The sequence below is a fragment of the Atheta coriaria genome, unplaced genomic scaffold (assembly GCF_025399875.1).
Source record: "Atheta coriaria isolate IRGN ID8LTWV9N9 unplaced genomic scaffold, Caltech_Dcor_3.1 hic_scaffold_6_pilon, whole genome shotgun sequence".
Lineage (NCBI taxonomy): Eukaryota > Metazoa > Arthropoda > Insecta > Coleoptera > Staphylinidae > Dalotia > Dalotia coriaria.
In genome coordinates, this window is record NW_027045448.1 from 8304194 (window position 1) to 8324929 (window position 20736).

The following is a 20736-nucleotide window of genomic DNA, read 5'->3' on the forward strand; positions in this document are numbered from 1 at the left end:
TCAATGATTAATGTTTTCACGTGTTGCCACTTTTGTATGCAATACATATTGTCAATTAACATGTAGAGCGTCTCTTAAATTATAACATGGCCTTTAGAAACACATAAAATGTGTATTAGTTCACGAGAAACGCGATAAAAAACAATCATATTTACAACAATTATTTGAATGTTTCATATCTTAGTACAGTCATCTGGTGCTAAAAAATGTGGTTGCCTGGAAAATCGTCGGGGAGTTTTGAAAATTGGTAATCCTATAAATTTCGATGTGCTCTTTACGATTTTATTCATTTAAAATTGTATATAAGCCTTACAACACGGTCGTAGTCTTATCGTCAACTTATAACACATACTTTTTGCCTAGAACCAAATGCAAAGAAAGCAACACCCAGAAATGATGAAAAAGAAGACGTCCAGAGTCGAGGAAAGTAAACGCTTCAACATGCTGTTCAATTCTATTGAGCTTTTCCACAAGATATAATATTGATACAACATGTATAAACAACTTTACAAAAAGTTTCGAGTTTTTCGTCTTGCGTGGCTATCTTTTGTGTGTTTTGCGTGCGTTCTCCAAACTTACTCACGTTCGTATCAAGTAAATCGTATGAGTTATCTTTTACGTACTATACTTGTATGTGGGTATATAAGTAATACATTCGCTCGTCACTCGTCCACGTCATATTATTATTTTTCGTATAATATATAATAAAATCTTAAAAATTATGAAATGTTTTTAAAAAAATACAAAAAATCTACAAAGAGACATTGGTTATAAGCTATATTTATATATATATTTATATACTCCTTACGTCAAACTGGTTTTTGTTGCATTTTTTAATTTTCTTTTATCTTTGCTATGTAATGATGCTCGTGTTTGGTGAGTGTGTGAATGTGTGGGTGAGTTGGTGTAATTTCAATGTCGAATGTACGTAATAACATGAAGAGAAATGAGCGCTACTGGGTTTCGGTTAATGTTAATAATATCTTTCCTTCGTACATATGAGAGATAGAGACTGCACTAACATGAACGAACCGGGAGGGCCAGACACTTATGGCACTTGCTTTGTTTTTTTTCCTGCTGCTTTCTTCGCGCTGCGTCCTGCGGTGCTTGGTACGATTGTTGGATTGTGAGGGATGTTTTTGTTCGTTGGTCCCGAGTGACCACATATCGAGTGCTATATCTGTCTGTCTCGTCTCGCACATAATAAAAATTAATAAACTCGCTTTGCATTTTAAAAATAATAAAATCAAATATAAAATAATCAAGAGCATACCTATCTATATCTTCATATTATTTTTATACAAAACAAAGAATTTCTTAACTAGCATTTTCTCTCATTTTACTATAATCAATAAAAATCGTCCACTATAATATTATCATTCTTGCTGTTCGCTTCCGTTTCGGCTCCGTTTACTTTTCAAATATATATATATATAAAAAAAACTACACAAGTTCTCGTAATCAATTGTCGTCGATGCTTGAGTCCGAAATCCAAAAAGTTGAATTTCTTGATTTTTTTAGAGCTTGTTTGAACGTCATCTTTATAAAATTGTGATTAAATATATGCATTGTATATATTACGTTTAAATGTATCAGTATTTGGAAAGTAAATCTTAAAACTATATGTTTTTGCACATGGATAGCATCATCGTCGAGAATTGTCGGAAAAATAAAAACTGGGGAATGAGTTCAGTTCGCAATGAGAGAGCTTTGTTTCTTTTTTCTAAAAGAAAAACGCCAATGAGCACAGGTGGATAGGGATGTGGGAGTTGGGAGATGGTCAGTTAAGGGATGAGTTGACTTGCGGGCAGTGGGTCAACGCTTGTTCAATCAGCGCCGCAATCGCCTCATTTAGCCTCCTTCTCTTTGTTCTCCTCTGTATCTTTATCTTTTTCCTTCTCCTTTTCTTTCTCATCGGCTTTCTCCTTTTCGATATCCTTATCTTCAGGTTCCTTCTCCTTGTCACCTTCCTTCTCGTCGTTGGTGCCCTCCTTATCCTTGCCTTCCTCGGGGGCAGGCTTGGGCAGGTGCGAGTTGAGGTCCAATGTGGCGCAGATATCATCCCAGTCGGGGAAGCAGCGCTCCTTCATACGGTTGACGTGTCCCACGAGGTTGGCACAGTGCTCTGTCATGTAATCACGCAACGCGTAACTGATCTCCTTGTCAATGAAGTAGATCTGAGCCAGGTTGGCAAAAGCGACCACGTCCAACTAAAAGAACATCGAGAATGTACACAACAATCAAATTTTGTTTAGAATTTGAGAACTTACGGTGGTGGGATCATCACCAAAGAAGAATGGTTTGTCTGCCAACATCTCGGAGAGAACCTTCAAGTCGGACTGGCCAAACTCGTTGATCTCGTCAGCGGAGTGAACACCCATGCCCTGTGCCTTCACTTTCTTGGCTCCCTGGAACCACTAAAGCGTCAATCAACTAATTAAAAAACCCTTACACAAAACAAACAACACTGAAATCAAATTAAAATTCATGCTCAACCAAAACCGGTTCAATAGTGTCCCCCTAGTTAATAAAATGTACCTATCTAGCTGTTACGAGTGCTCAACATTTTAACAACGGGTGCTAAAAATACATGTTTAATCACTTTTAGTTGGCATGCACTATAAGTTTCAAAACTTACCTTGCGGCCAAACGCAAATTTGAAGAAGAAGTTCAAGATGCCGTTCGGTATCCGTGTGCCGAGTGCGTGCTGCAGGTTCACTTTGTAACCCTTGAGCACCTGGTCGGGGAACTTGGTACGCCACCACATAATCACCCAGACAAGGTGATTCTCAATCATGGAGATCATTGCGTGTGCGACGTTGCGTTGCTCGGCGGTGAGGGCAGCGTCCAAATCATGCCCGAAACGTTGCGCCAGCTCTTTGATGATGATAGCGCTATCGGCAACTTCTTCGCCGTTTAGTTCGACAAAAGGCAACTGTCCTTTCTTTGAGCGGAACTTCATTTTGTGATCAACATTCTGAAAATAAGAAGAAAAAAGTTAGAAAAATAAATAAGACCAATCGTTTGATAGTGTAGATTATATTTATGCTAACATTAAAGATATAAAATCTTATTTGATAGCAGTTATAAAGACATTTAAACGTTTTTTATGTGTTATGTCCCATTTGAGATGTCACTAAGTGAACTATCCCATTTCATCAAGTCCTAGAAATAACACTCGTGGCAAATTAGTTGTTACCCTAGTCAAGAGCGCCCCCATGGAGCAATAGTCACGTGCCTAGTGTAGCATCCCCTGGCGTGCTGCTACTCGTTCGCATTTGCATCTGAGCATCGAAAGGTCGTCAATAAATCGTAAAAATGCTCGTTCTCGTGTTGCGCTTAAACAAAATGCCGTGCGCCCCCTCGAGAAGTGTTGGCCGAAGCGCAGTGGTGCGTTAATGTGGAAGCAGCGCACCCCCGGCCACCCCTTATTATAAGCGCTCGGCAAGTGAACGAGTGTCTGTCCGTCTGGCAGACCACCCCCAACCACTCAACGCAATTCGTCAACCGTACTAGGGCTTGTATCTTTTTCAGCGTTTTTCATTTTTCCAATATACGGAGGCAATAAATCACTCAAGTTTGGACTAGAGCGCTGTGAGCAGCTGAATAAAAAACTTCGTTTCATGTTTTTAATGGGCACCACGCGAAACGAAATTAATTCGTTCATTCAGTTGCCAATTTAAATTAATACATATTAAGTACTACGGACGGATTCCACGCGTTGCGGCAACACTACGTCACCCGCATTATTTAAAATTAGCTTTAATTTATAAAATTAAAAGGAAGAGAAGTTGTACCAGAAGTATTGTATTGTATATTTTAATATATTTGTTGTTGGATGTTTGTTGAAAATATAGCGGCATACATCAGGGCGCGAAATATTTCTCCCCCGGCGAGAACCGGTGTTTTGGGTGCGGTGGTGTTGCCCGCGCACGCCACGCCGAGAAGAGAGTCGATGCAACGCGCCCAAGCAGGGCGAACGACCTCGCGGCGCGCCAGAGTTCAATTACACTCGCCTCTCTCTCTCTCGCCCAATGCGACGCGATGCACACAAGCCGTTGCAGTGCGCCGCGCCGAGATGCAAGTGAACTGAAAATCGTTATATAGGTCCTTCCTCCTTTGGCGAAGAGCAGGCGAGGAATGCGCCGCAATGATAGCCCCGGATAGCCCCGCGCACACACACACACCGAGTTAATCTTTCTTCTGGCGACCGCACACAAACCTCTGTTTCTGCGTGTCGGTATCAATGACAAAACAATTGAACTACTAATATCAGAGATACCCCGGTAGTTAATCTCGCATAAAACCAAACGCCAACGCCATTAAACATCACAGAACAAAGGAAACGACTCAGAGCTTTTTTAATCACTTTTAAATGATCATAATTGTTATCGGTTTTTAATAATAGCCTTCGATCAAAATTCACGTCGCATTCTTTCCGTACATCCGAGTCCTTCCTTCCTGCCATCGCACGTGACTTACGGGTGTGTGCGCAAACTGCCGTTAGCCGCCATGACAGTGCCCGCGCCAAACATTTTCATTGCGACTTACTTACATCATAATAAAAGTCGTCGACGATTTGATTTATATCAGGCGAACGCGTTAGCCGTGAAATAACACGAATTTAGTGCTGCTCACAACAAGCAAGTATTAACACATGTCGGCGATGTTTATTGAACTGCGCGCAAAAAAAAACTGAGGCGGCCATTCGAAAACATTTGAAAGTTTGAAGTTTTAATCGGTTAGGATTTCCACGTGTTAACGCGTAGCGCAGCGTTTAACATTAAACATGTGCGTAACGATTTTCAATCGTTTTTATGTTTTCCAAACATCGCACTACTCAACTACTGAACTCCCAGTTCGAGAGCAGAAAGTGAAACAAAAACCTACTCTCCTCATTCAGTGACGAATGAACGATCTAATTCATTGTGAAACTATGGCAGAAAAAAATTAATGAGGAGACCAACCCACGGAGAGAACAAAGCACAAAGACGGCAAAAAACAAAAGAGGCTTTGTTTTATAAACTTGTACACAAACTTGTTTTTAACTAATAGGTCTGACATCTAGTGTGAACAGAAAAAAAAAAGAAGAAATAATCCCTTAATGCTATGAAAATGACGATAAAAACACGCTTGAAAGTGTGTAGAAATGAGAAATAAACTCATTTTTGATAGCGGCGAGCGTTTTTCGATCGCCTTTTGTGCTCCCCGCGCGACGCAAATTACATTTTCGATATGGATGCGTTCGCGTGCGACCGAAATGGCGTCGTTTTCCCCCTTGTAGCACTGCGTGTTGCATGTAGTGCCACAACTGGCGGCCATATCTAGACACGTTCTAGACACGCTGGTAAACCACGATGAGGGACGCCCTAGCTATCCGAAGGGACATTACAAATATTTCGTTTTCCTAGCAATAGAAGCAATTATGACAACGACGTGCGCACGCGAACCGGATGATACGCCGCCGTCGTGAAAATGGCGCCAGCCTGTCCGCGACGTGTCTCGAACGGAAAACCCTTTTCCACCCGCAACCACGCCAAATATGTACAATGTAAGTACAGGCGTAGCGATACAACGTAGACGTAATGCAACTAAATAGCATTGTATCGTGTCATGAATAAAAGCAAATGGGACAATGTGTAAATTCAAAGAAAGGGGTTTGAGCGCATGTAGGGTTTTTGTAGGGTTGGAGTGAAAGGGTGGAGTTAACAAAGGAGTGTGTGTCTCGACGCGTTGGCGCCCTTCGCCTTCGATTTTGCTTCACCTTATGCGATAGCCCTCACAATAGCGTAAACTAATCCTTTTATCGACTGCCTTCAATCATATAGAATGCTTCAATCCTGTTTGCTAGGGTCTTATCATCCTGCATTGTACCGTATAAAAAAAATTAAAATGTTTTCATGTCAAACGTACAAAAGTAGCCTAAAGCCACCGAAAAGATAACGAGTACTTCCTGTGCTCGGCTGGTACTTTAGTTATGGTATCGCCACTCAAGTAGTGCCCACTTTAGATGACCAGATAATATTTATCCACTTCAATCTTGAACGTCTTCATGTCTTCACCAATTCTAAACAGCTAATTAAGACACTAAACTCAACAACGCGAAGCAGAAAAATGCCCTCTTGACACCAACTTCCTCGACGAACAAGTGCTCGTTGTCGTTATGGTCCCTTTTCGGTGATCATACGCTTAATTAAGACCAAGAGGGCCGCCCTGGTCGCTAGCCCGTGTCGTTCAAGTATTTATATTAAACATTATGGCATCATTGGCAATTTAAACGCGACGTGACATTGCAGGTTTATGTCCACGCCTAATTTTCCAATTTTCATTATGCTGCCACCTCCCAGTTTTAGAGTTAACAAATCCACCCTGTGCATCGAGTTTGAATCGTGTGTACGTGCGCAACTCGGTCAAATGTGGTAGTGTGTCGCCGGAGCAAGGACCTCGGTCGGCTGGCGGCGGCGGTGGCTAGGTGTATGCCGGCGGGGGTGGCGTTGCCGTGACGACTGCCAGCCAACTTGCCATGGCAACCGTCCGGGCAGCACCTTATACGCGCGCCGCCGGGACACACTCGCAGCCGCACCCCAAAATGTATTTTTATCTTTTCATCTCGAGAACGCGTTTCCCCCAAATTCCAACTGAGAGAATTGTTTCTGAGCTTCCACTCGTAAGTACAGCGACGCGTGGTACGCTTATTGTGTCAATTATTCATATTTCGTGTCTAATGAGTTTCCCTTTTGTTCGGCGCCGGGTTAGGAAAAGTAGGAAAAAAACACATCAATAGTAAAAGATAATGGAATCGGCAGGATATATTTAAATGTCCGATAATGACGCGTTTTGCGGTCGCCCCTGCATGTCGCGGCGGCGTTATGACTCATAACCACTACCTTACAAAGCGCCGCGAACTATTTTCGAAATGGGGGAGCAAAATAAACACGGAACTCGCTAAAAACCGGAGAATATTGAAAAGCAGCGTACCGAATTTATTTTTAGAAAATGTTTTCCAATGCGAAAAGTTTGCAGTTGCAAACTGTGATGGAGAAAACTTTCCAGACGAATCGTTTATTTTCGTAGCGAAGAAACAACAATGAAAAAGCGGCGTGAAAACAGCGATTTCGCAAAATTAGGTGACATTTCCCTGTAGAAACGATTAACCAATTTCAACGTTGATAAACATTCTAGTATGCAAAAACATATTTGAACTTTTTGATGTCGGCGTTGCCTTGGGGGCAATTTGCGCATGAGTGTCGTTAACATCTATTTCTGCCGCAACTTCATCTTCACTTCAAACCAGAGCGAACGTTTTCCATTATTATAAATCCCGGAATAACCGCTCCAATAAATCTTCCTGTTTCGAGCTTTTCTGCGACTTCAAACGCGAAGCAAATTTCCTCAAAGTCAAGCCTCTACGTCGAACATTTCAAAGGCACAAAACAACCGTTATACCAGCAAAGATCGCTTCATTCACCGAAGGAAATTATTGCTAATAACGCCATAGTCATACTCGACTTAATGTAGGTACACTTGCAGCTCGCGCAAACACTAATCATCTTTCTATATTCTCCACATTCTAACGTAACAACATCTAAGTCGAATTAAAGTTAAGTTTCGAATTATGGTTGTTCTGTTATATACACGGGTACATGTACTGAAAGTTTTTTTTACTGCTCCATTATGGTACGGTGTACTGTGCGCATGGTTTATGTCTTTTGTTCCGCTTTGCAATTTCACTTCGCTGATGATGATTTTTTTTCTGTGTCGTGGCGGCAATCGCGCTTTACTTCCTTTCGCGAGCAAGCTTCTCTTTTATCTATGCCAACCAGCAAGCGAGCAGCAAGCCCGGCTCCGGAGAGCTCCATTGACAAAGAACTCATCGAACTACCGTTGCACGAGAATACAACCTGCAGACTAGACCACAACCGGTAGAAATATAATGCAGACAGAAGCTGAAGTTGCAAAAATATAAAGTTAACCTACTTTAATTCACAGCAATTCAAACACACACTCACGAAATCTTCAAAAATTACGAACATTCACATCCAGTTTTTATTTTCTCCGGCGAATTGAATCGAATCTAATGCTAAATTGTCTAATCCCACTACGAATGTGAGTGCGTTGCATCGTTAATGATGATTGATGCAGCTGTTTCCAACTGTTCCACATTTTAAGTGGTGCATGGATATAAAATGGAAACCAAGGAGAAAATTCTGCACATGCACAAATAATCAAAGCATGCGTTCGATCCAAACGGCAGATACGAGCCGACCACAAACGCGATGTGTTCGCATCGAAAGCGCTCGAACCATTAAAAACCTTCTTATTTTCCAGCGCAGTGTTGTGTACGATGTTGTAAATTTCTCTATCAAATGCCTATGACTCACGAAACAGGAAGAGAAATTGACTGCCCGACTTGGTTCAATGGCGGCGAGTGATAAATCCCCTCAATCATATCATCGCTAGTTTCCAATTTGGCCGGGAATATCTCTCATGTTACATTTTATTTCATGTTTACGATGCTCAATTATCTCGCACGAAGCGGCTGGCTCGCAGTGGAAAGAAAAGAAATTAATGTTCTAAACCAGCGATGCATTTAATTCCATCGGCAGCGATTATAAACTACTTAAAATATAAATTCAAAGGCAAACAGAAAACTCGAAAAATTTTGTTCCATTCAAGATCTATACCTATCGGTTGAAAGGATTTCAAATTTGAAACGGAGATTATATTACGTGTGGGTAATATTTTCACACATAACGCACCCTTGTCGTTTTGTGTCATGTTAGGAAAAAAATAATAGGAAAAAGAGATGCCGTCACATGTGGCTGGCTTATTTCGGAGTTTCTCGACGGTTCACCAACGAAAGGAAAAGAAAAGGTCCCGCAGCGCATTCCCAAGATAAAAACGGAATGCCAGCTACCCTAAACTACCCCCATGACCTTTGAAATGTATTTATTCAAACCTAAAATACGTAGTAAAATAAAACGTTTTACGTCTCACATTCCCAGTGACTAATCACAGTAAAATGTTAAATTGCTCGCGTACACAATCATAAATCAATAATAAAATCGAATTGATATGCAAAAATGTATCAACGATTTAATAAGCGTCATAATTTGCATAATCTATAAATTCCCAGCGAGTGTGTTTACAAACAACGACATTGTGGTGACTCCCGAACGCCTTGAAGGCAAATTCCTCGCGCAATTGACTATCAACACATAGCCAACCAAACAAAGCACACGACATACGCAAATCGCAAAAATACGCTGTGCGCGTTTATTCGGTGGCAATTATAACACACTCATTGATGCACAACGCGCAACGCATCTCCTGGTATTTTTTATGACCGTCCACACTTGCTACATATTTAAATGTGCGCATCGTCGTCTCGGCTGAATTATGCATTAAGGTCATCAAGTAAAATTCATACTCACACTCATATTATGCCGATAATAAGTCGAAACTACCTGTAAGTGTCTCGGGCGCTCGTGTTCGCATGAAGCGTTTATAAGCCGTCCATTTAAGGACGATAACAAATGCGTCGTGCACACAATATTATTATTACGATATATTGCACATTCCGAACGCTTCGCGTTCCTTTTCGAGACTTGCTGCTGGTAGGCATGCAAAAATGTAAAAAAACCGACACGCTCGTTATGGATTTCCTAGCATTCTTACACGTTTCGTTTTGTTTTCTTTTTTTGCCAGTGTTACTCTGCCGTATTAATGCTGACGCTGATTGTAATTTGTTATATTATTAACTGGAAATCATAATTGCAATCTTAATTTCAATCAGAAACACACGATCATTTAATTTTTATGTAATATTTTATGTTTCTATACTCGCATACTTCGTTTTGACTTTACACTTATTTATATTACATTTGTGATTTATTATGTACGCATGTTTACATTTGTTCTCACGAGAACTCGAGTTAGACTGGAAGAAAAAAGTGTTTCACTAGGTGAACCTGTAATCTACAACTGCACATGTGTTTGAATGTTTGCAGGAATCGACGTATTAATTCCGTTCTGCCAGATGCTGTGTGTGCAAAGTTAAAGAATCACCGCTAGCATTCCTGAAACGCTCAAATTCTATACTAATTGCGAGCAATTTTTCAAATTCCAACCGATTTTTACCGTTCATCATCGCCGATTGACTAGAGTTTAATTAACTAACTTTTGTTTGTATTCCCCGTATAATTATCGCAATTAAATTAATTCCTCGCCAACTAAACAGTAAACAACGTCTAATAATAAATTCGAACTAATTACGACGATGTGAACGTTGCTGGTGCTTAAAACGTCAAAGATCATTGAGATCATGAAGATCACGACGTTTACGAGCCGGAGATGGATGTGCGGCTGAAGTCGTATAAATTATTACAAAACACACAAAGTCGCTCGCACACACCAAATATTTGCATACGGCGAGGAGAAGTGATCAGACACACAATGCTCGCGCGCGGCGTGAGTAATTCTCATAATTAGGCATGCATGGCTTTGTATTTTCTGCGCCCGTCGTGCTAGTGGTGTTTGTATTCACTAGGTCAGTTAACCATTCGAACACGACTTCCCAAGATGCGCAGTGAGCCAGCCGAGAAGCAAATACTCAAATTTAATAGCAAACAAAAACTCAAAGGCAATTATAACGGCGACAAACTATTATAAACTAATTATTTTAAATATGTTGGTGTTAAGAAATATTTACGATGTTTCGAGGCATAATTTTGGATAAAAAAATAATCGAAATTAACAGATATAAGTCGTAACACTCACAGTTTAAATATTTTCCTACCGTGATAAAATTCTGTGCGAAATCGCAAGCGATGAATAATGATCATGACTGCTGTCGTTGCGGTCGAACGGAAGTACGCTGCATTGCACACCAAGCGCATAATAATAATAAAAGATTTAACTTTGATTCAACCTCCAACGCCCCAACAAACTTACTTTTACATCAGGCTGAATACATTTAAAGCTAAAGTTTAGATATTTTCGTTTGTTAATGCATCATAATAAACGCTCGGCAAGTTAAAAACGCCAAAGAAGCCCGCGAGAGCACACATTTTTAACAGATCAAACTGGTTAGCCGGCCGGGAGTTGTCCAGACAAGGTCGTTCACGAAGAGAGCCCCCGAAGACTTTCAACTTCTTGCAAAGAAGCAGCAGCACACGCACCTCACGAAGAGGACGCACGAAGCCAGCGCGAGGAAGGAACAGGTCTACATCCACATGACCGCATACAAGTTGAAGCCGAAGAAGCAATGAACAAAAAAGTAACCAACAACAACAAGCAGGTGTTCTTATATTCTTGAGATGCTAACAGCAACTATCTAAATCTAAAATTAGAAGGTACAGATTTTCATTCATCTGATAATTTCGCGAAGATTGCAATCATCAATTGAAGCACAAACGAAAAAAAGTTAAACTGTAATTAAGCAGACAATGCGTTTATAATTATCGCTGTTAAAGTGGGTAAGTGTGCACGATGCATGTGAAAATGCATTAATGCATTAAACTATTAAAAATCTCTTTGTTCCTCGATGTGAACCGCGAACAATCGCAGAAAACATGAAAAGTGCAAGCAGCAAGTAAGAGGGAGACTGGATAACACGGTTTTCTCGTGTCTGGTTTCGATTGCAAGCGAATCGGAGACGTGGGCAAAACGTCGATGACTCATTGAAGGATAGGATAGTACCTAAATAGAACGTACTCCTGATGGGCAAGATTGCAGTGATTGCGCCAAGGTTGCACAACGCAAATCACAATAATCACGCAAGGCGGCATTAACTCTTGCAATTGCAACTGCTCAAATGCAGCAATTCCAAGTTGCAAAATTGTTATTTCACATTCAAAATAGCTAAACAGCAGAACACATCAACATAAGATTATGGGCTAAACGTTGCATGCGATTTAATGTCGTAGAACATTGAACAAAGCAAGGGAGAGGCTCTTTTTACGGTACATTAAAATATGGAAAACCAAAATGTAGACTTTAATTATGTTTTGAATTGAAATTTACGAGGGAAACTTAGTATTTTTCTTCTATTATAGAAGTATTAGTTACAAAATGTTGAAGACCAAGGTGGGTCAAGTTTACTACAGCTATAACAATGTAATAACATTGTTACGACATTAATTTGGTTGGCCCGCACGCAAGGCCAGGCCATACACACACCACTCACAATACACGAAATTAGTTCATGTTCATGTTCACGCAGAGATTCAGGTTCATGTTCACTCTTCACGACTCCCACACAACATCAAAACTTTAACTCGATTCTAAACCTACCTGTCGTCAATTATAATCTCAAAGATTTAATTTTAATTCGTCCGCATTCAAGGGAACAAAAGCGTTTCACACACGTTTGGAAACAATTCGAAACCCATGCAGGCATATTACTTGTACCTAAATATAAATAAAACTTTTTTTGGAACATGTTTAATGCGCAATAAAAGCAAGATCTCCGCGTGCGGCGCTAATTTTTTCGCATTTGCGCCATAAATTGCCCGTCGCGTTCGCCACATTGTGATTCACGCTTGAATGGCCGCGCACCGGATGGCTTTTATCGGCGAGCTACAGCGAATTCCGTCGCGCACGACGACGATGGCGAAAACTCCTCGTCGACACAACCAAACAATTTCAAAGTGCCTGCGAGCGCTAGACTCGCAGACTCCTCGCTGCTCGGCATCTCGCGTCGACCAGGAATTAATTAACGAGCGTAATAAAATTATAATAAAGTGCACGCAGGGCACACAATTTAAATACTTTCAAACTCTTCTGTTTGATAAGCTCCAATGGTTAATAAACTTGAAGAAATTCAAACTCGTATTTTGGTGTGTTGCATGGAGTTAATTGAAATGATTTAAACGACGACCAGACAAGAGAAGACAAGTAAAGTTTTAAAAAAGCCACGCCCTAGTAAATTACCGCTCAAATATAAAAGTTCAAGTTTGAAACTTGACGTGAACTCCGGAGTTAACATCTTTTTACGATTACCATTACGACTGATACTAATTTCTTTCTTCGTAAAGAATGCTTATAAAGTTCTTTATCTTCATTATTAGAAAGGAATAAGCTAGATGTAGAGGTACGTGCGTTGGTCGTCAGCGTAGATCATAGAAATTCAAGTTTAAACTGCAGACACAAGTCTCGAAGCTCCGTAATTAGTGTTCTCTTCTCTCGTTTTGCGTTCACCTGCGCCGCCACACTTGGAAATGTAATAAGCTTAAAACTTTGAACATCACCAAAGTAATATACGAAGAGTGAAGCATTGCCACAGCATGTAACATTACCAGCGTAACTTTAATACTCGCAGATGAGTGTGCAACGTGTTGGAAAACATGACTCGATTCTTAGTTTCACGCTTCATTTTATAAGATTACAGCAAGAGATCAGGAGATGGTAGGCGCAATGTGCTTCAGTCAAAGCGTTAAAGTAATTTTAAGATAAAGTACGGCGTACAGAGCACAGAAAAAATCGAACGTGATGTTACCAAGCACAAACAAGAATAAACAATCACCTCTAGCAGAGGACAAGCATTTTATCTGTAGAAATATTTCATATGCAAGCAGATAAACATCCTGCGCATGCTTGGAATCCATAAGATTCTGATACGAAATTAGAAATTGTAATGTTATCAGTAAAAAAGCGCATGCTTGTCAAATATTTAACTTGAAGAGTTTGTGTAGACGTCGAAATGATTCAATAGGAAAATATTGTCCCTTTCTGCGGTGAATGACTATTTCCATTTTCAGCTCGAAGCCGATTCGTTTCGAAAGTTTATTCAAGCCGAGTTTCCCTTGTAAAGTCATGTTTATTTTATTGGACGCGCACGCCCGTCTCGTTATTCAACACGCATACGCGCCACAACCCAAGAGACGGCGAAGTGAAATTAAAATTATTTACAGTTTGTTTATGTATATTAACGCGGGCGCGATCCAGAAGACGCGCTGTTGTGTCTATTTATATCTCGATTTTTCACATGTTTTTTCTCTCCTCACGCGACCTACCAGCCAAGCATCGAAAACAACGTGATAACGAACGCATTCCAGACTTGTATACACATCAATTAATCTACAAAGTGTACGAAGAGGTTTTAATAAGTGCAGTATGCGCAGCATTCCGCAGCGATAAACGAAAACAACGGGTGCTATTCATCATAACTCGCCGATTGTGTACAGTGTACACGATTATTATGATATGCGAGAACATAATTCCCGCGACGCTGTGTGTCTTATTGCTGGAACAATTATAAATTGTGCACCAACATAATGAGCGCGCAGCGGACACTCGAACGGCGCGCGTCTTAGATTACATTCAACTGCAAAAACTTTATAGTTAATCAAACAAACTTGTTATTAATGGATTTAAATTCCTTTTTTCCACGGATGCCATGACGACTGTTGTATTAACTGAAATCATTAATCATAATACGGATTATCATCAACTATGACTGACTGAAACAATGATGTAATCGCATTCGCATAAATTGAAACATTATCAAAACGTAAAAATTTCAGCCACCAACACACTTCGTTTAGTAAAGCTGCATTCATTGAACGTGTGTGTGTGTGATTGGGCCATCCATCGTGTTATCGCAATCGCAATTTTCTCTAATTGATATGTAAATCGTGAGCGGTCGCGCCCACGATTTTTATCTGCGCATACTGCGCACAGACAACACAACGTGAAATGGAATGGAAATAGACGCGTTTTAAAGTCATGTAAATGTCATTCAAAGATGAGAGCACATTTATCTCACTTGTGACATGAATAAATTCAGCTTTTTTGTCGAACATGACTTTAAATTACCACCCGCACACATAGTGCAAGACAAAAAAACAGGCGTAATTATTGATAAATGGATTTTCAATTCGATTTTGTTACGATACGGGCGTCGATTAAACGCCATCGTCCATTGTCTGATCAAAATTGAATCTATTAATCTATTGTGAGTCCCTATCATACTTTATTGAGTATGAATAGTTTCACGAACAAGATTCAAATTTAGATTACAACAAGCAGATGTGTGTGTTTGTTTAGGGCAAGAAAAAACATTTTGAATCGTAGAAAATGTGTTACTACGGGCGTGCGGCGCGCATACGGAACGTATGAAAATGGCGGCGAATTTCAGGCAAGGGCCGCCATGTTACTTCATGCGCCGGCGATGCCTGGATGCGTACGTGCACGCCGGACCCTCGCTACGAACGCTCCCTGAGAGCTCTATACTGCGCTCTCTGTTTGTTCAACGCGGGGTAGCATAAGTCCGTCTCGCTCCCGGTGCGCCGGGGCAACAACCCTATGCGTTGCCGAGTTCGCCCCTTGCACGAATGTGTGCGATACCGTCCGAATACAATTGCGTTAAAATAAATGCAATACGATTTCTTCTCAATGAAATATTGGAATTTACCTGATTGATTTAAAGTTTAAATGCACTTACTTCGTATTTGGTGCCGGCAAGACGCAACCAAGTCTCCACCTTGAGGCAGTAGGGCGACAGCGAGGGCAGAAGCGGCGTGCGCGAGAACTGATACAGATAGACGACGTCCTTCTCGAAGGCGCTCTTGTGCACGACGACCTTGGGTGGTGCTGGCTCCTTAGCAGCAGCGACGGCAGGCGCTGCACCCTCAGCGGCGGCCTCCTCCTTCTTCGCCTCTTCGGCTTTAGCGTCGGCGGCGGCGGGCGCTTCCTCCTTGATATCCTTCGTCTCCGGCGCGGGCACGGTATTCTCGACTTCGGTTGCCATTGCGTTCGCTGGTAGTGCTTTTTTCGTTCTTTGTGTTTTTCTGCTGCGGCGCTTCTTGTGTGGCGGCACTAAACTATGCGCGTGTACGCACGACCAGAACGAGCAACTGACGGTGACTGAGCGAGCGGCGAGCGCGCGGGCTGCGGCGAGTTGAGAGTCTGACGAAGAAGCAGAGGAGGGATCGACAACGCCGGAGAGCGCACTGTGCGCGAAGGGACGCGCCGATGTCAGCGCTACGCAGCACCAAAGACTTCTCAGTATCCTTCTCTCTCGCGTCACATGCGAATAATATCGCTTATCTTCGTCTAACGTTTAGTTCATTAGATTACCGCATGCCGGCCGGCGCAGCTCTTACCACGAGGGGAAAGAACCGGGTGTTGGGCTGCATTGTTGCCAACTGTACGTAAAGAAGACGAGCCCCACCCTCACTAATACCAGCTAAAAGCAGCGTACACGCTGTGATAATGCTAAAAACATCTCGAATCTCGAAATTGCCCGAAACAGTCGTTTAAATGCACCAATTTATGCAATAAATTCTGCTCTCAATGTGACTTTATTAAATTAAAGCTGTAAATTCATGACCTACGCATAAACGCATCTCTCGCCCACGCGTTCTCGCCATTTTATCATTTTATGACTTTAATTACGAGCGCCGCGTGCACTCCTCAACAATTTCAGTGTCAACGACGTCTGCGTATGAGATCTAAGAGCAATTCAAAGTCAAGGCTCTAATATTTTCTAATCGCTTTTCGCCTTGCCAAAAATTACCAGCTCTGAGCGTATTCAAGCGTACATCATTTGTTATTGTTATTGCATGCACTTAAAATGCATTCGCGTGGGCATTGACCCACCCTTTTTTCTCGTCCTCTCCCAACGTATCTTCGACTCTTCGCACATGCACATCAATCCGTCCTACCCGTGTGGTCATTCTTTACTTTTTACATCGCGTTGCATTTCAATGCGTGTGCGCGTAGCTTTAATCTATTCTTTATGCGTCTCGCCTCTCCTCGCAACATCAACAATCGTAATCACGCAATTAAACATTAAAACCGACCGAAAGAACTCTTCCATCAGTCCGATACAAATGTGTCCCACAGCCAGACAATGTATAAATTGTTCCCTCAGACAATGTACAAAACCCGCTTATTATTTAATTAGGAGTTTGGCTCTTTTTTCCGAACGCAATTCAAGCACATTCACGCACGCGATGAATCATCGTTTACGAGCTCACAAAACTGCTATCATATTTAATATTTATTAATATACATGATAACAATAGTGGTTTGTATTTCGTCATAGGTTTGATGCGTTTATGGCTTGACGAAGAACACGAAATATCTGAATCGCAACTGTATGGCAGGCAACCCACTATACATGTAGAAATAAAACAAGTTTATACGGATTTTGTTATATTCAATTTGTTTTCTAGATTAATTGTCTTAATTAACTTGATTGTACAAAAACAAACTTACATACAGTTAAGTGTCCACGCACTGCATACAAAACTTCATTCCCGTTTGTTCATTTCACCGACGCCCCCATATCGTGGTTCCCGTTCGATGAAATGTATTCACTATGATCATGCATAAATTAATTACTTAAATGGATCATCATTACACTCTGGTCCGGCCCGATTCTCCAGCCAGTTTGTCAACTACCTAGAAAAATGTTCGTGTAATACATGTGTTCGTAAACAAACAAATTTTATAATAAACAAAACGAAAAATGACGAAATAACGCAAATTCCGTAAAATAATCAAACCAAACTAAAACAAAATTTTACTTACCCCACTAATACCAGGTAAATTTAAGAAGGTGCCAATCAAAGGAACTCTCCTTAGGAAATTGATGGCAACTGGGAAGAACCCACTAAACAGCAGAACAAATCCATATGTTTCCACCAGCATCCCAATAAGAGGATAGCCAAACAACACAATAAAAATGCCACCAAGGAATGCAATTGATGCCTTCACTTTGTGTCTTTGGAAGAAAAATCTGAATGTTCTCTCCAGACCTATTACACATGCTAAACCACAAATAAATAGAATCTAAAACCAACAAACATAATAAATAATTGAATTTTTGACATTTATACAATTCTTACATTTCCTAAGGCCAGTAAACTCTTGTCAAACAAAAGTATCATTCCCAGGAAGAGGAAAAACATCCCAAATCCAGCCAAACCAACACCTATTTCTGTAAATTCATAATAGAAAATAAACAATCAAATATAATATGTATTTATATAAATGATCACTTACTCTGTGTGTCTGTTATTTCAAACATGGTGACAAACTATTGTTTTCTTCCCTGTTAGGCTCCTAGTATATTTAAAAAGAGTGTTATTTTAAAATAAACGCTCATAACCTTCACGTCCTGGCTCCACGTCACGACGCTAAAAAGCACAACGTTAACATTAAATTTCAAAAGATTGCAACAGAAAACTGAAGTATTGAGCGTACCTTAACAGAAGGTGTCTTCTACAGCGTTGCTATGTATAAATAAATGCTTTGAACCGTCTTTTTGGGATTAAAACCGCCGAGTTGACTCTCAGGTGTCCACTCAACGAATTCAACCCAATGTCGATTAGCACTCGACCGTATGCAACCTAACATACACAAAAACGAAACGTTTCGTTCACATTCCAGACTTAAATTTCTATTATCAAAAATAATATTTTAACTGCGAGATTATAACATAAATTCAAACTTAAGTTTATTTATTTCTGTAGAAAAATAAATTTTATACCTTAAAAATACATTTGATAAACTTTTACATGAGATTTCTTCAAACTTAACTTGAAATTTCTGTCCTCAAGACTCATTGTCGAATCAGAGATACAATTTTCTTCACAACAAACATATTGGTCACCACAAAAACGCTAAGCAAGATGCCAGAAATAACACAGGTCAATTTGTCCTTGTCTGTTTTCACTAAGCCTTTCTCACTCAAAACATGATTTTTAAATGTCATCACTTCCTGGTGTAGATCATCAATTGCTGTTGAAAGTGCTTCACAAGCATTTGCCAATGGTACAGTGACATTGATAACATCAGGCCGTAAAACCATCGGTGTGTAAGTCGCGTTATACAATAACATTTGATTTTTAATTTCTGCTAGTGCAGTGTTTACATACATTTTGTCAAACTTCAACTCAACTCTTTTTCTAAAACATAAAAATAGAATGATGGTTGTAATAGTTTGTAGTTTATACAGGTAAAATGAACGATAATAAGTATTTGTACTCACTCCGAGGCAACTTGTAAATGTTCTGCAGTTTTTAAAATTTTATTACGCACTTTTGGATCATCAATGCCAATGATTTCCAAATCGTTGTCGGTTAGTAATTGTAAGGCTGTGGCATTAATTCCTTCTTTACGAAATTTTTCAATGTGTTCAAAGGCGTTCGCCGTCCGTAAAACTGTCTCCAACAAGTCCATTTTGTTAAATATATACCAGATAAATATACGCGATTTGAGAATGATAAAATTTGTACAGCACCAAACGGAGCAAACTAAACTGACGGTTCTAACCTTAAAAATTTCATGCTCGGAAATGAATCAAATTTCAAATATTTTAAACTTCATAATTAACTCTGACAGCTTTCAAGCCATATCAAAGTTTTAAAATCTTGTTATATATAAATAACAATATAATAAAATACTAAGTTTATCAAACAATTATTTAAAATAAACTTAAAATAACTTTCAACGCATAATTTTAAACTATTTTGCTTGTCGTTGCGTTATCGTTATATTTAGACTGGACTTGACTGGAGTGCCTCGAGTGCGGTATGTGACGCTGAAACATAACTCGAATTGCATCTCAAATAATAGCATAAACACCTAAACAGTTTTACATGTGTATGTACTTATAATTCCAGTTGCAATGGATCGCTGGCGAAGTAAAGTCGCAATTGTCACTGGAGCGAGTGCCGGCATCGGCAGAGCAATAACCATCAAACTAGCAAATGAAGGAATTAAAGTAAGAAAAGTGTTTTAAATCATTGTATTGCAGACATAACATGCTTATATAAATAAATGTTTTTCTAGACAATTGCTATCGCGCGACGAGAAGACGTTCTGAAAAATTTATCTGCTGAAAATCCAAACATTATCACTTATTGTTTTGATATTACTGACGAGAACAAATTCAAGATATTATTGCCAAAGTTGGCGATATACACATATTAATCAACAATGCAGGAGTTGCCAATTTCGATTTAATGTCAGGTTAGTTCCTAACCTCAATTAAGAAATTACTTTTCTAACATTTTTTGTATTTAGAGCAGGATAACGACTCCTGGAAAATTCTAATCGACACCAACTTGATGGCTCTGTGTATTGCAACGAAAGAAGTAATCGCACACATGCGCGAAAAGAAAATCAACGGACAAATCATCAATATCAACAGCGTAGCCGGTCACTACATTCCCAGCATGGAAAAACCTATCATGGGGATTTATCCTGCCAGTAAACACGCTGTGACTGCAGCAACGGAGCAATTCCGACAGGAGATGGTTTATTTGGGAACTGATATAAAAATTACCGTGAGTGCCTTTTAATCAACTAAAAAATAAACTAAAGATTATGGAGTAAATAAGAATCGGAAATTGTATAAAATTTATGTTGCTAAAGAGATTAAATAATAATTTCCTGTTTATTAGAGCCTCAGTCCTGGTTATGTCTACACAGACATTCATAAAGATGGCGGTGACACCACAAATCCAAATGGAATGGATCCAGAGGATGTTGTTGATGGCGTGATGTTTATTTTATCAACAAAACCTAATATTCTGGTGAGTATAACACGCAACCAACATGACATGAGTAGTTAACATTCATTTCCTATTTTAGGTTAAAGAACTAACCCTAAAACACATCAGGGAGAAGTTTTAGCGAATATATCACGGCGAAAACAGCTAATAACATGTAACAATACAAGTCACAATAAATCTTCTCCATTGTTAAACCTCCAGAGCAAGT

The 20736-nt window shown here is 40.0% G+C and overlaps 3 protein-coding genes across 5 annotated transcripts; 1 reads left to right on the plus strand and 2 right to left on the minus strand.

Annotated features, from left to right (window-relative positions):
• Positions 1-442: 442 nt before the first annotated feature.
• fax (failed axon connections) lies at positions 443-15895 on the minus strand. Of its 2 annotated transcripts, none has more exons than XM_065306171.1 (4): positions 15446-15895; positions 2639-2977; positions 2271-2408; positions 443-2210 (listed from the first exon to the last, which is right to left on the minus strand). In XM_065306171.1, exons 1-4 carry the CDS (start codon positions 15749-15751, stop codon positions 1848-1850), a joined length of 1146 nt encoding a protein of 381 aa, XP_065162243.1. In that variant the 5' UTR covers positions 15752-15895; the 3' UTR covers positions 443-1847. The 2 variants fall into 2 exon arrangements, with proteins under 2 accessions (XP_065162243.1, XP_065162242.1); XM_065306170.1 differs by having other exon boundaries at positions 2271-2417; positions 15446-15893.
• A 1248-nt stretch (positions 15896-17143) lies between these two features.
• Positions 17144-18354, minus strand: LOC135794784 (vesicle transport protein GOT1B). Of its 2 annotated transcripts, none has more exons than XM_065306176.1 (5): positions 18214-18354; positions 18013-18146; positions 17856-17947; positions 17539-17799; positions 17144-17405 (listed from the first exon to the last, which is right to left on the minus strand). In XM_065306176.1, the coding sequence occupies exons 2-5, from the start codon at positions 18035-18037 to the stop codon at positions 17346-17348; spliced, it is 438 nt and encodes a 145-aa protein (XP_065162248.1). In that variant the 5' UTR covers positions 18038-18146; positions 18214-18354; the 3' UTR covers positions 17144-17345. The 2 variants fall into 2 exon arrangements, with proteins under 2 accessions (XP_065162248.1, XP_065162249.1); XM_065306177.1 differs by having other exon boundaries at positions 17144-17409.
• A 1549-nt stretch (positions 18355-19903) lies between these two features.
• On the plus strand, positions 19904-20722 carry LOC135794783 (farnesol dehydrogenase-like). Its single transcript, XM_065306175.1, has 4 exons — positions 19904-19983; positions 20038-20300; positions 20418-20549; positions 20608-20722. Exons 1-4 carry the CDS (start codon positions 19977-19979, stop codon positions 20647-20649), a joined length of 444 nt encoding a protein of 147 aa, XP_065162247.1. The 5' UTR covers positions 19904-19976; the 3' UTR covers positions 20650-20722.
• Positions 20723-20736: the final 14 nt, after the last annotated feature.

Coding starts and splice junctions, on each gene's coding strand:
- LOC135794784 (XM_065306176.1), bottom strand. CDS start 18,037: ATGTTTGAAATAACAGACACACAGA. Junction 17,948..18,012: donor TGAAATAACAGACACACAGA/GTAAGTGATCAT, acceptor ATGAATTTACAG/AAATAGGTGTTGGTTTGGCT. Junction 17,406..17,538: donor ATTTACCTGGTATTAGTGGG/GTAAGTAAAATT, acceptor TTTTCTAGGTAG/TTGACAAACTGGCTGGAGAA.
- fax (XM_065306170.1), bottom strand. CDS start 15,751: ATGGCAACCGAAGTCGAGAATACCGTGCCCGCGCCGGAGACGAAGGAT. Junction 2,978..15,445: donor TTGCCGGCACCAAATACGAA/GTAAGTGCATTT, acceptor TCTTATTTTCAG/AATGTTGATCACAAAATGAA. Junction 2,211..2,270: donor TTGGTGATGATCCCACCACC/GTAAGTTCTCAA, acceptor ATGTTCTTTTAG/TTGGACGTGGTCGCTTTTGC.
- LOC135794783 (XM_065306175.1), top strand. Junction 20,301..20,417: donor GAACTGATATAAAAATTACC/GTGAGTGCCTTT, acceptor CCTGTTTATTAG/AGCCTCAGTCCTGGTTATGT. Junction 20,550..20,607: donor CAACAAAACCTAATATTCTG/GTGAGTATAACA, acceptor TTCCTATTTTAG/GTTAAAGAACTAACCCTAAA.